The 14,716-nt window shown below is 49.3% G+C and overlaps 2 protein-coding genes across 2 annotated transcripts; one reads left to right on the top strand and one right to left on the bottom strand.

Annotated features, from left to right (window-relative positions):
• Positions 1 to 2,762: 2,762 nt before the first annotated feature.
• LOC109742537 (uncharacterized) lies at positions 2,763 to 3,407 on the top strand. Its single transcript, XM_020301628.2, has one exon. It carries the CDS (start codon positions 2,898 to 2,900, stop codon positions 3,174 to 3,176), a length of 279 nt encoding a protein of 92 aa, XP_020157217.1. The 5' UTR covers positions 2,763 to 2,897; the 3' UTR covers positions 3,177 to 3,407.
• Positions 3,408 to 3,724: 317 nt separating this feature from the next.
• LOC109742535 (probable lysine-specific demethylase SE14) lies at positions 3,725 to 14,263 on the bottom strand. The gene is made up of 7 exons (XM_020301626.4): positions 13,123 to 14,263; positions 12,963 to 13,041; positions 12,790 to 12,857; positions 12,062 to 12,212; positions 8,741 to 9,357; positions 7,451 to 7,855; positions 3,725 to 6,346 (listed from the first exon to the last, which is right to left on the bottom strand). The coding sequence occupies exons 1-7, from the start codon at positions 14,057 to 14,059 to the stop codon at positions 4,104 to 4,106; spliced, it is 4,500 nt and encodes a 1,499-aa protein (XP_020157215.1). The 5' UTR covers positions 14,060 to 14,263; the 3' UTR covers positions 3,725 to 4,103.
• Positions 14,264 to 14,716: the final 453 nt, after the last annotated feature.

Genomic DNA, 14,716 nt, shown 5'->3' with positions numbered 1-14,716 from the left:
GGCAAACCGTGGCGGCGTCTGGGTCGGCGTGCCATGGCCGACCGGCTCGGCGGTGCGGAGCAGTGATGATGACGGCGCCCGGACAACGGTGGGGAGGCCGTCGTAGGCCCCCGCGGAGCTGGACGAGGCCCCAGACTGCAGCGTGGGTACCGGTGGGTCCCCGGCTTCTGTGTAAACTGGCGGTGGCGACGTCCCTGTTAGCCAGGCCGGGATTGGGGACGGTGACGGCGGAAATCGGACCTGCTGGATCGGAAGTCCTCCAGGTGTGGACTGGCCCAGTCCGGAGCTGGGCGGCGGCGGTGGGAGCTGGACCGGTGCGGTTGGCCCGGCTGGGGCCGGCGCGGGCCAGTGGGGTCACTGCGGCGCTGGGGCGGGCGCGGGAGGCGCGGGTGGCGGCGCGAGAACCGGCGGGCCACTGCGACCAGGACGGCGCTGGGGCAGGCGGCGGCTGGAGCGACGGATGGGCCCCGGCGATCGCCGCGGGTACCGAGTACCAGGGCAGGTGCAGCAGCGGCGGGGGCCCGCCGGTGTAGCCCGCCTGGAACGGCAGCAGGGGCGTCCCGCTCGGGCCCGACGCGTTCTGGATCGACCAGTGCGTCGCCGGATGGCTGTAGGCGGGGGGCGCAGCCGGCGGGGTGGTGTGCGGGCCGGCCAAGTACAGGGAGATGCCCTGGACGGCCGTCACGAGGTCCCGCAGGGTGCTGGTCATCTCCTCCGGCGTGAAGACAGAGGTTGTCGGCGGCGCGGAAGTGACGGGGGCCGGCGGCGCGAAGGTGATCGGGGCCGGCGGCGTTGGGGACCCGGCAGTGGTCATCAGGGTGGTGGTGATGATGGGCAGCGGCGGCGTGGGTGTTGATGACGACATGATCGAACCCGAGTCTCTGGATACCAAATTGATAGGAACTTGTACCCTACCAGGCCTGGGGCGTAAGCGGTAAGGGAAGGAGGGGGTTGGGCGAGGCGATGGGCAGCTGCGCCGGCGGCTGGCCGCCGTCGCGGAAGAGGAAGATGGCGGCAGCGGCGCAAGAGGCAGGGGCGGCTAGGGTTCCGGCTCCTTTAGGAACCGGGCAATAGAAATAATATTCTTCTTATTGCTTAATTCCAAAAAAAGTCTTACAGCCTATATTTATAATCTAGATAACTTGCATAAGAATTAATCTGAGATAATTTATGGACTAAGATTGACCGGTGGGCCTAACTAAACCGGCCATAACAATATGATAGGAAGCTGTGCATTGTTAGTGCGAATGCAACGATGAGCAACACACTCCTATGTCCAAATTCTGAAGGGGTTCATCGGAGAATTACATTGATCGAAAATCTGGCACCTCTGAAAACATCTAAAACTGAAAAATCAGATACACCCTTGTGAGAAGTATGTGGATTGATGCAGTGTTGGCCTGTTGGATGTTAAGTTTCATTTGATGAGCCATTATAAAAGGCCATACATCGGTTTTGCAAGTGAAGGTGTGTTGTTTCCGTATTATGACCGCAAAGGCCATATGTCAACATAGGAAAGTAGAGATTTTACTGAAACAAGGTCCGCACGGCTTGCTTGTGTGCACCTAATGGTAACTCTTTATTTTATTTTATTTTGAGATTTTAATGATAACTCTTCATGATAATTGGAATTCACGGTGTTTCTGCCATAATGTTATAATGCTGTATTGCGTTATCCAGATTACATTTCGATGTTGCATAAGTGTACAAGCTGAAATTAACGCTGAAAAATAAAACCGCTGATGTTGCATAACTGCATACAGGGAAAACTGATTGTTCCATAAGCAAACCTGTAAATTACGGCGACAATATTGTGCCGGGATCAACAGCTAATTATTCAACTCTGAAGACCTAAACTAATTATCAGCGACAGAAGCATTCAGTAACCAACAAAGCCTCAACCTACTGGCATCTCATCAAAAGAAATCTTATCTAGCAACGATCAACGATGGTCTTGATGGGGCCGATGTTGGGCTCGCCGAAGAGGGCGACGCCCTGGCGGGTCCTGAGCGTCGTGTACTCGCCGGCCGCGCGGGCCTTGCTCGTCATGTACTCGCCGGCCGCGCGGGCCCTGAGCGTCGTGTACTCGCCGGCCGCGAGGGCCTTGCTCGTAGTGTACTCGCCGGCAGCGCTGGCCTGGCTCTTGAGGCTGGCCCAGTAGCGCTCCACCGCCGCCGACGCCGCGCCCGTGATGCCCCCCGTCGTCCATGGCCCCGCCGGGCCCGGCGCCGGAGCAGCCTCCTGCTTGTGCGCCAGCGCCTTGAGCATGGCCTCCTCCTCCGCCCCCATGGGCGCCGCCGCCTTCAGCATTGCCTCCGCCGCTCCTTTGGTGTCCATGGCACTCAGAACGCCGGCCGGGCTTGCTAGAGAGATCAAAGAATGCTAGGGAATCGATCGAGAAGAGGTGTGGATATTGCTGCTGCGGCTATGGGGTGGCGGCGAGCTGGAGTTATAAAGGAGCAGGGGCGTTTTATTGCTTGAGAAGAAAGCGCGCGGCTTGGAGCAGGGGACAAGGAAGAAGCGGGGAGGACGAGCAGCTCCCGTTCCCGTTTGCACTTGAGATTGAGATTATCTTCATTCGATCATCAGAAAAGAAAAGAGTTCGTTTCTAAGTGGTACTTCCTCGTGTGGTTAATTTGTGTTCTTATCCAATTATTATCCAAGAAGAAGAGGTTAACAACGGGACGCTCTCTTTCTCTTTCTTTTCCCCTACTCCAAGTCCAAGTCCAAGTCCGCAACGGCCCCGGCTTCCTCCTCAAGACAAGACCTCCCCTCCCCTGCATATAAGTAGGCACGACCGCGCACAACCCTGGCCACCAAAGCAACACAAGCAGAACCAGCGACATCGTCGTCTTCTCTTGACGTAGAAAGTTTTCGATCTCGGCTTTCGGGACCTGATGGAGAACAAGGAGGCTCCGGCGGCGGCGGCGGCCGCAGTGCCGGAGAAGGAGTCGACGTCGTGCTTCAAGAGCACGGTGGGGGAGGACGCGTCGCTCTTGGAGAAGGCCAAGGACCAGTACAAGCAGTTCACGGGGGCGCTGGCGGGCGAGCACTGGGAGTGCCTCAAGAACAAGGTCACCTCCATGTTCCCCGACCCCATCCCCTTCTTCGGCGGAGGCGCCAAGGACCACGGCTCCACCAACAACAACACGCCGCCGCCCGTCGAGTCGCACTAGATCATCATCGTCGTCGTCTAGATGGCCTATATATCGTTACTACTACTACTACTACTACTCTATGAGGATCATTGGTTGGTTCGGTCTTGTTTTTAGTTCTGGTTAAAACTTGTATCGTCGTCATTATGTTCGAGTCTTGAGGAACTGTATATTGTGGATTTTTGAGTTAATTAATTTAGTCAAGTGATTATGTCGAACAAGAGCTCATGAATTCCTAAGATGTGCACTTTATCTGTCAAATCTAGTTCGCTGGTTTTCTAATCCTAATGCCATAGGGTTAAACAGGACGTATTTCACTCCAATGCTATGTATTTTAGTCCTAAAGGCAAAGCAGTAAAGAATCCAACGCCTCGGACTGTTTAACGTGTAATCACGTCTAGCGTGTGCCGTTGTTTCCCAGAAAATTTGGTAGGCCTGCAATTGCAAGGTCCCCAACAATGCTGCTTCACACACCACAAAACCAAATACCAAACCACTCGCATGATGTGAAGATCCTATCGCTAATAATTTTGACAACTTCAGGAGAGGAAAAAAAAAAGGCAGCAAACGAACGAACCAGATGATCTCGTCATCATTGCATTAATAAACTTGAGCATAGATTAGTTTAGATACATCACTCAACTGAGGGAGATTTCGGCATCATCGAATTGATAAAACTTTATAAAGGGATTACATACATGACTGGACTTGACGGAGAAAAAGAATGAAGGGCCATCTGGCCTTTTACCCCCCAATCTATCTCTACTTCCTAGACTACACTTGGCACATTGTTAACGAACGGGATTAACACTAGCCGCCGGTCGGTTAATTAAATACGTGAGCTGCTAGCCTGCTACAACAAACGAAGGACGAACGTACCTCAACACACAAAGCAGCACCAGCCAGAGGAGGAGCCTTTGCCCCCCCTACAGCGCTGCGACGACCAAATCAGTAGTGATTGAACTTCCTCCTGTGCCGACTGTAGTCCGAGACGTACCTGAACGTCTGCCCGCAGTCTACAACCGAGCACTCGTACGGGCGCTCTCCCGTGTGGACTCTTATGTGCTCGGTCTGGGCCCACAGCCACTTGAAGGTCATCCCGCAGCCCTCCCAGGGGCACTTGAACGGCCTCTCGTCCCGGTGGACGCACTGGTGCCGCTTCAGGTACTTGTGCGACTGGAAGCGCTTGCCGCATGACTCGTCGGTGCAGATGTTGCGCTCGTGGGCGCGGAGGTCCGCTTTGCTCTCGAATGTCATGTCGCAGAAGTCGATCTCACACTGAAATAACTCCACCACCTTAGACCTCTTGCCCTTGGTTGCGGCAGCGGATGGTTTTGCGGTTTCAATCTGCTCTGCCGGCTCTTCGATTACTGCAGGTTTCGTCCTGGGCCTCAGCCTCTCGCACGGGGCGCGGGCAAAGCTCCCAACACTTTGTGATTCCCTCTTTCTTTTTTGCTTGCGCTTGCGTCTGACATAGCATATGATGCTCGTTCTTTTTGAGCTTCCAATGCTTCTAGACAATATGTCTGGTTGATAAGTATTTGGTGTGCCTGAACTTTTGCCTGTCTCAGATAAACTGTTTGCTGAACTGTCAAGTATTCCTCTGCTGTTCTTCAAACCCTGGCAGTTCCAGGCACCAACTTCTTCAGCGTTTTCTTGTTTATTTTGTATTTCAGCGTTCTGAATCCTAAGCGATCCATCAGATGCCAAATTGGTCAAAGTCCGCCCCCTGCATGAAAGAGATGCGCCAACAGAAGAGCTAGACGTCTCTATAACTTCATTGTGTGCAACATCGCCTGCAGACTGGTCAATGCTAGCCAGCGTCATCAATGTCAAGGAAGCATCGTCAACCTCATCTTTTCCAGGAACATCTGCTAGAATGGATTCTTCTGCTAAAGCTCCAAGTAAAATACCAAGGGAATCCAATTCTGTGTGAACTGAATTTCTATTTTCTTCAGAGACCACTGTCGTCAAAGCAGCTTGCATGCCTTCCAAAACAATGGCATCTCTCCTCGGATACTCATGCTGTGACTCAGTGGGAATAGCACTCTTGAGATTGACGGCCTTGTCACGGAAATGGCTGGAATCAACCTGTACTACTGTGGCCAAGTTTCTGCCAGCATTATTACAAAGTTCAATATTCTCCTGCTCCTGTTGAACTTGCAGCTGTTTATCTTTGCACTCTGAAGTAACATTATAACAACCCAAGTTTTCATGATTGCTGCTGTCTTCTGCAATCATACTTTCATCGACAAGGAACTGTTGTACGGACATAGCTACGGAACTAGTCAACTCATCTGACTGGACACTTTTCTGTTCAGCGGTAAAGTCATCTGACACCCCAGGTGAATCCTGAGAATACGCTTTACAAACTGAATCATCACTAGTGCTAGCACTTACCAGATCGTCAAGTTCACAGGTGCTAACACTTACTGTACCTTCACAAACTTGATGCATCATCGGATATTCAGCAACAGCAACAGGGATACCAATCAGACGATGCATGGCTTGATCATTGTCCACAGAACACGTGTGCATATCGACTACATCATCAGCTTCTTGCAACCCACTTGGCTGCAGAGGGGCATCTTGTTCAGCGGTTCGCTGTCTCTTGCTACCAATCAGACAATGCATGTCTTGATCAATGTCCTCAGAACACGTGTGCATATCAGCAACATCATCAGCTTCTTGCAACCTACTTGGCTCCAGAGGGGCGTCTTGTTCAGCAGTTTGCTGTTCTTTGGCATTCTCGTAAGCATTTCCAGAAGTGCCCATCTCAGCCTTTGTAACTGCAGGGCTAACCACATCAGGACCTACTGTGGCATTACGACTGGCAGCATAACCAACAACTCTATATGGGGTTCGTGCTCTCCTGCAGAGCCATTTGAGGTTTGGAACGACAGAAATAGGCGAAGGCTTATCTGAGATGTCTAATCTCTTCCAAAAGGATAGAGGAGGTTGCTCTTGGCAACCTGGTGTTTCTTTCCTAAGCTTGGCAAAATATTTCATGTTTAGACCCATCTGTGTCGTCCAATCTCTTTCATCTTCCTTGTACCCCTCGTCATCAATTGAAATGTTGATTAGATGTAGATCAGATTTGGACGCATTTGCAAGTGGAACATCTTTACAGTCAAATTGAAACTCGATTTCCTCGGCAATTGATATTGCAAGTGCTTTTAGCTTGGTGTAATCTGCAAAAAAAAAGGGGGGAATTTTTAAACTTCAAGAAATACACTAATCAAATTATGGTATTAACATGTGTAGAATTGGTTCCTAGTCATGATTCAAAACAAGAGTTTACTTGAGATATTTTGAAGGAGGCATAAGCTCCCAAAGCTAGAGTCATTTGCATGTGTCTGCAATTAGCACTCTTGGGTCAACAAATAAGGAAATGTGGGCCAAGAGCTCCCTGGATCGCTTCGGGACATATGTGTGCAATCTTTGAAGTGATCGTTTTGACCTGAAGTTTGGACTTAGTGCCATAAACAGTTCAGATGCCACTCTTTTTGCTAATTAAACAAGTACCGCTACTTTGACTCCTATGGTCACTCTATCTATTGTCTACTCCATCATTGCATTATTCTGCACTGTTTTATATAGCATCCGACAGAAAGACCATTTACAAAAATAGCACGTAGTGGGTCAAGTCACGTGTAATCTGTAATTTCCACATATAGCAGATATGACTGCAATTAGCTGCAAGCACAGTACACTTGCATAACACCAGCGAATACGACACCAGTCACATCGAGCAAACACCAGAGACCAGAGTTCAATTGTATTATATCCTTCAAAAAATAAATTGGCTTTTGTACAAATAATTGCAGTAATTTATGCGCTCCATCCTAGTACAGGGCTTCAAGACCATCCTCCAATTATAATCTATACTGGAATAAATTTACACAAATCAATATGTTTCATGTTATTATATTTGTTTTTTGGGATTTGCCACTTGGGTTACGAAAGACCAGAGCTGTATCCAATGATACAAAATAATACACTGATTTTCATAGTATATTCAAGAGTTTAGTCTTTTATATAGAGGAAAAAGCCATAACTTATTAATACAAAGAAAATAAGTCACACAGATGAAGACAATCTAAACCAATTTAGCATCTTATAAAACAAAGCTTTAACAAACCAAACATGATGACAACACACAAGTGTGTCAGAAGTCAAAACTCAAAAGAGGAATTACTGATTTCATATCCAGTGTGAAGGATCAAGGCAGCGTGCATCAGGCATTTGCAGTAAAAGAGAATATGAGAATAAAGTAAGTTAGCATCATACTCTACCTGCATGGCAAATGATGAGAGCATGTACACCCCCTTTGCCTTCAAGCAACTCTTCAATCTCAAGTGCATGTTGCAAGCAGAAGATACGGGGACGTACAAATGCAGAGGATATATTCCAGTCAACAGTGTTGCCGCAACTTTCTGTGGCTTGTGCATCAATATCACCTCTGCCAGTTTGTTTACTAAATTCTATACCAAAACGAGCGCTCGGTATCTTCGTCTCGGTTGTCTCTGTGTTGATGCACGGATTAAGGGTATTTTCACTGCTGCAAGAATGTGAACTATTATTATGTGGTGGTAGGGGTCCATCAAGTCCCACACCATCTTTATCTGATTCCGCATTCTGATGACTGAAGTTAGACTCTGCCACAGGGCTGGAAGGTCTTTTGGCAATAACTGGATGTCCTGGCAAATAGGGAGAAACCTTTGTCAAATATTCACACATGCAAAAACAAAACATATCACTGTAGCTAAACCTGAAATATAAAAGAATGAAAAGTACAAGAAAATATATTTAATAAACAAGCAAGGACACTAATTATTGGTAAGCTTCATGCACTAGCCAACGCAACAAAATGTCAGAACTGATGGAAATGGCTAGGCAATCCACAGATACACTTCAACAACCCCTCTCACGTGTGACGAGCGAAGTCAACACGTGAATAGACTCGGAGGTATGGCTCAAGAGGCCTATATGTGGACACAGAGGGGGGCAGCAGCAATTTTTGGATAAATTGCGAAAACCAGGACTTGAACGCAAGACCTTAGGCCCTGATAACATGTTAAGCTTCATGCACTAGCCAACGCAACCAAAAGTCAGAACTGATGGAAAGGGCTAGGCAATCCACATATACACTTCAACAATTATAATATAAGAGAACAGTGGGGAAAAGGGGTTCAGTAATGCATTCCATGTATCACCAAAAAATCAGCAAACAATGTAATTAAAACAAAGTAGCTGTGATGTAATCAATGATTAGCACACAGCAAGAATTAATTGCTATTACAATTATTCTAGACAGAATATTTCTACTCGACCATACCCATTAATTGTAATGTGCTAAAAGACAGGATCACTCATCATGTTCGACGAAAAGAGAAAATAAGGATTCAAGGATGCTAAGAATTTGATCCTAGTGAGGTTTATCATATAAGCGGAAACTATGACAAGAGCGAGAAGTACTAACGATGACAATTGACAACACAAAACAAATCTGCACCTGTCAGTAAAATGTTCACTTATTTCCTGCACCTGTAAGAGACTACGAAAGCTGGAAAGTAAGGACATACCTGAATTGCCATCATCAGGAGAACATGAAATTGCATTTGAATGGTTCTCTTTTTCACAATTCAGCTTAAATCTCTCTACATCAACAAGGGACATATCTTCCAATGCTTTCTTGGAGGGTTGCAAAATTGCCATAAACGGGAAGCCAAGAATTCCACAAGCAACACAGGTCAATGAGCCGGAATCAATGCTCAAATCAAAAGGAAGGTCACCATCATCATCAGTGTCAGTATCAAGTTTTTGCGCCTCGGAAGTAGACATGGCATCAGATGATTTGCTGTCCATAGACATGCATTTAGGTTGTACCCCAGCTCTAGATGCAATATCATCAGATGAACTGTTTTCTTTGGGGACAGACTCGATACTGTGAACATCATCAACCTTCAAAGGAGCTTTTGGGCCAGAGGAGCAGGAATGTAAAGCAGTAGAAGATGGCAGCAGGTCAGGCTCCCATAGAACAGCATTGTCAATTAATTTCTTCTTGAGAAAAGAACACAAAAGTTCATTTTCACTAATCATATCCTGTAAGAACTCCCGTTTGACTAGTAGTTCCCTTTCTTCTTTTCTTCGATCTCTCAAACGAGAGGTTCGGATTCCATACAATAATTCTCTGGGGGTTCTGAAATCAAAATAACCAACTAGATTCAAGATTCTGAAATATAAACCTAATAATCATTTGGCAGCCTCGTGATTTTAATATGGACACCAAAGCAATAGAAATCAAGCATAATTAAATCCATAATTATAGCATGGAGACCAACTGATCAAGAGAACAACTTGTCATTATACAACAATGACAGGTGTGTTTCTTATGATAAATTTTCTTTCAGGAACCGAGTATCGCTCATTCTGTGGGGGGGTGCTGCGCCAGCACCAACCCACCCACTGGGGTTCGACTCCCGTGGAGCAAAATTTATTCCACAGAAATTCTGGTGTCTGTCATTTTGTCTTAAAACAATGCCAAGTGCTAGTGCTTGGTTGGTCAAGTTTTTTTATGTTGCATGTTTCATTAACCATAAATTTCCGACACAGGAGGCAATCATGATGCTGTCCAATATAAGTAAAAGAAAAAAGTCCATTTTACTACCCTGAATAAAGTGGGTGGTTCACTTTACCCCCTGATCTATTTTTCCGCTTCTTTTACCCCCCAAACAAACCCAAACCGGACAAAACACCCCCTCGGCTGGTTTTTCTCCACCCGCTGCTGATGTGGCACTAGTCAACTGCGGTTTTGACCTAGGTGGGGCCCCCTTGTCAGGGTTCTCTCTCTCTCCACGGGGTACCCTGCTCCGCCACCGCGCCTTGCCGCTGCTCGCCCTCACCGCCACTACTGCGCTGCTCGTCCTGCTGTTGTTGCCGCCGCCCCTAGCGCATCTGCCATGCCTCGCTACACTCGCCCACACGCGCTCGCGCTCACCGTCGCCCTGCCCGCGCCCGCCCGCTTGCTCTGCTGCTGCACTCGCCCCAGCGGGGCCCCCTGCTCCTCCTCCCCTCCCACGCACGGCGATGCTGCTTCTGCGTCTGCTGCCGCCGCCACCCGTTCGCCCGCTCGCCGGCCACCTGCACCTACCGAGCTGCTCTGCTGCTTGCGAGCCCCCCCCCCCCCGCCGCACCTGCGCGCGCGCCTCCTCTGCTGTCGTGCTGCCCCGCCGCTGCGCCCCGTCCGCGCGCTCGCCTAGCCCGCGACGTCGCTGACCGCAGCCGCCTGCCCATGTCGGCCGGTGCCCGGCCGCCCCTTCCCTTCCCGCGCCGACGCCGGACCATGCCCGAGCCCCCGCGGCTGCCCGCTCCTCGCCGCGCCGCTCAGATCGCCCGCCGTCCGTCCTGCCCCGCAGCCCCTCGCCGCCCCTACCGCATGCCCGTGGCCGCTGCGCTTGCCCGCGCGTGGCCGCGTCGCGCTCGACCACTTCCCTGTCGCCAGAGGCGTGGCGACGCCTACAGCCTCCGCTCGCTTTAGGCGCTCTGCCCATCCCTTCGGTTGGTGCGCGCGCGAGAGAGAGAGAGAGAGAAACCTGACAAGGGGGCCCCACCCAGGTCAAAACCGCCATTGACTAGTGCCACATCAGCAGCGGGTGGAGAAAAACCAGCCGGGGGGGGGGGGGGGGTGTTTTGTCCGGTTTGGGTTTGTTTGGGGGGTAAAAGAAGCGGAAAAATAGATCAGGGGGTAAAGTGAACCACCCACTTTATTCAGGGTAGTAAAATGGACTTTTTTCTAAGTAAAACCACTTCTACAAACAGGAAGATACAAATTTCAATATATATAAAATAAAGGTGATAACATTGTTAGCTTAAAATGGCATTGCTACCTTCCCAAGAGAACCTGGAGAGTTAAGATGTCCTAGGGACTCTATCATTTAATGCTTTCCTGCCCTTCTCTTTTGAATATATGCCAAACACACGTTTTGGGCTTCTGTAATGTTCTTCTAAACTCTTAAGTTCTATTATTTTATCAGACTTCAACTTTAATATACATGTTAAATTCTGACAAGATACAGGCAAAATGCATGATCATTGAATGGTATTAATGAATTTTCCTATTACATTTAAAACTGAGTGTGACCTTCAACCATGTTATCGCACCTCCAAACAGTGAAATGCTAATGATACCTATTGCCATCGATAAAAAGTTTCTGTAGATTCTATAGGTGCTTATTTCTGTTCCTAACTTCCTATTGATATTAAGTTACGTGGCTAATTTCTCTTGTGAAGGTGCAGCATTGATGTGTGTAGAGCAAATAAAGAATCAGAATGGGTCTTACACACACCATAGGTAACTGGATAAGGGACAGCACCAAGTTACAATTTATGTTAAACCACATAACAGCAACTAGTGATTTTTGCTCCTACAAGCTAGCCGGATGAAGGTTGGCAAGCCACAATGTTAACCACATTCAGCCTTCAACAAAAACATAAGCTATGGGTAGAGAAGTACTAATGCAATTATTTGATACATGTATTGGGGATCTTCTACTGCAGAACTCATTTTCATGTTTCAATAGTAACACTTCTTATCTATCAATGTGATATGGTTCCCTGGTCTCTGAGCAGATATATTAAGTTTGTTATTTTGGCGTACCAGATGATGCAGGCGCCTACTGACCCCCCACACAAGTTCCAATAGATGTACAAATACTTCTGGACTTATACATAAGAAATTCAGTGTCCAGACCTAACAAGTGTATACCCCATGCATAATCACTTTGTTATGCCAGAGCTAATGAGTACATCTAGTTAAGCCGCTTACTCTACCATTTGGCTTATGTAGGGAGATAAAAAAAGTATGCTGCATTGATCTGTATGTAGGGTCATAAATAAAAGTTTACCTGGATATAAAGGAAACTGCTAGCAAATACAGTAGCTGTTGATGAGAAAGCATAGGAAGATAATTCATCACAGCTCTTCGAACTGCGGCCTCTTTGGCAAACTTCAACCACTGAGGAGTTGCAAAATTGGCAGCTTCTCCACAATTAAATCCTGTAATATATTGGTCAGACCATTTAGAACTGCTGCACAGAACAAACAAAATGGATAGCTATACATTATCTGCTGGTCGCCCAAAATAAATTATTCTTATAGATATGTTCTACCTCAGGGGGATCTAAGTCATAGTAGAAGACCTGAACTTAATAGATAGTATTACAGGCATGCAGAGATAAGACTATCCTCATCATTAACAAACCTTAGAACAGGACTGTAGACTTACAAAGTTAAATTCTTTAAATGTCTATCAAAATGTTGGGTAAAAATCCAATGTAGCGAAACAACTATAAAGATATGAAAATCAAACATGATCATCCTATGGGCAAAAAAAAACAAGAGTTCCCTAGTAATTTTGCTATGTACCTAAGATATTAAAAGTTATTTTGACGAAACAATGCAACAACAGCACACATCAGTGCACGGGCAATCGTAGATTATTTGAGTTTACTGTCAGTGCTATAAGCATAAAATTAAATCATAGATGTAATATATAGTCTAACAATTATCATATCACGATAATGGAATGTCGTAACAAAAGATGTAATGAAATCTAAAGGCTGGATGCACTGACCATGGCTAAACCCAACATGGTAGGCCCTTGGGAAGGTCACCACAAATTCACCAGGGTGTTGTACCAATCTGAAGCACGGACGCAGAATGCGTATCAGTACACAAATTAAATGTGAATGTACCATAGGCACTTGACAGGAAAACATTGAGCAGTGAGCATTTCAGAGATTGTACCTACAGCAGGGCAGACCAGAGGCTACAATGACCTCAGGGGACATCAATGTCGTTTTCTCCCCAAGCACTGCCAGGGACGCTGCACGAACAAACATTCAGTCGATTCATAATACTACAATGATGAATATAGTGATGGCACAAACATACGAAAGGGGAATACCAAGGCGATCAGGATTGCCTCCATAGCCATGCACACGGATAACTTCCTCGAGCTCGGCAGCCCGATCCCCAGGAACCGCGTACCACGTCTTGGGCGCACCGGTGTGGAGGAAGTTGAGACTGTGGAGCTCATGGTCCTCGATGTGCCATGCGAACCAACTGAAGAGCATCCCGATGTAGACCATGGGAGAGGTCACCCCGGGAACATCATCGGGCATGAACCGGGTGAGCGACCCGGGAGCCCGCGCAATCGCCTGAAGGTTCCAGGGGCTACAGGACAGCTTCCACCCCGTGGCCTTCTCCCCTTCGTCGACGGAATTCGGGGCGCCCTCCCGTCTCCGCTTCTTGTGCGGCCGCCGATGCGACTGCGCGGAGGCCGCGAAGCCGGATCCGGGGACGTCGTTGGCGTACTCGATGTAGATGGGGCGGTCGGCGGAGGCCTTCCAGAAGAGGGACTCGACGGCGAGCGGGGTCGGGTCGCGGAGGCCCGCGAGGTGGGCCTTGGCGAAGGCGCGGGACTTGGCCTCGAACTGGTCGAGCGTGTAGCGCTCGCCGCTCTGCCAGACCTGCTTGAGCACCTGCGGCGGCGGGCGGCCGCGGCGCGCGGTGCCGAGCTCCTGGTGGCGGGTGGTGAAGAGGGCGGCGGGGGCGGGGGATGGGGAGGGGGTAGGGTTGGGGGAGGAGTCGGAGGAGGCGGCGGGGTTGGGGTTGGGGTTGGTGGAGGGGGAGGAGAGGAGGGAGCGGTTGAGGTGGGCGAAGACGTAGCGGCGGGAGGGGCGGTGGTAGGGCGGGATGACCTTGCAGATGCCGAAGGCGGCGGCCTCGCGCTCGACGCGGGAGAGGAAGGCGATGGGGTCGGCGAACTCGGACTCGGTGGGGCGGTACTCCGGGGCGCGCGGCAGGCCGCGGAGCCAGGCCGGGACGGGGGGCTCCGGCATCGGGGCGGGGCGGGGCTAGGGTTTTAGGCGGCGGCGACGGCGAGGCGGGGGCAGCATTTGGGAGGGGTGGGGTGGGGTGGGAGGGTTTGAGGAGGGGAATGGCTCAACGCCAGCGGGGTTGGAATGGAAACTGCGAAGACAGTGTGTGGACTCGGGTTTTTTCCGCCGGCAGGGAAGCAAGCAAGCGAAGCGAAGCAAAACACGGTCGCCGTTGGCCCCGCGGGGGGTAAAAATGCGCCTTCTCGGTGACGAGGCAGTTGGTGTCTCTGCAGTAAAAAAAAAAAAGGTTGAGGGAAAAAAACCAGGCATACACGTTCCTATTAGAAATGTTCAACGTAAAGCTCAAAAAAAAAATGCTCAACGTATCTCCCCGCCTTTTTTTGCGAAAGGTATCTCCCCATCTTCCGCTTCCGCTAAGCCGTGTGATCCACGCTGTGATCTGGTGGGCGCTACTGCTCGCCTTCCTTGCACCACGCCTCCATGCTCTTCCTCGTGCCTCCTCTACGGGAGGCTTGCCTTCCCCGGCTCTATGCTCCCCATCGTCTGGTCACCGCATTGTTCGTTGCCCTCCTTTTCCCTCTCACTGTTGGTGTCCTCTTTGTTGTGTCATGTGTCGTCTTCCACGTCCACGACGACCTAGGGCTTGCATTTGACGTT

This window comes from Aegilops tauschii, chromosome 4 (assembly GCF_002575655.3).
Source record: "Aegilops tauschii subsp. strangulata cultivar AL8/78 chromosome 4, Aet v6.0, whole genome shotgun sequence".
In the NCBI taxonomy this organism is placed as follows: domain Eukaryota; kingdom Viridiplantae; phylum Streptophyta; class Magnoliopsida; order Poales; family Poaceae; genus Aegilops; species Aegilops tauschii.
Note: the sequence above shows the minus strand (reverse complement) of the source record. Positions and strands in the feature narration are given on the sequence as shown.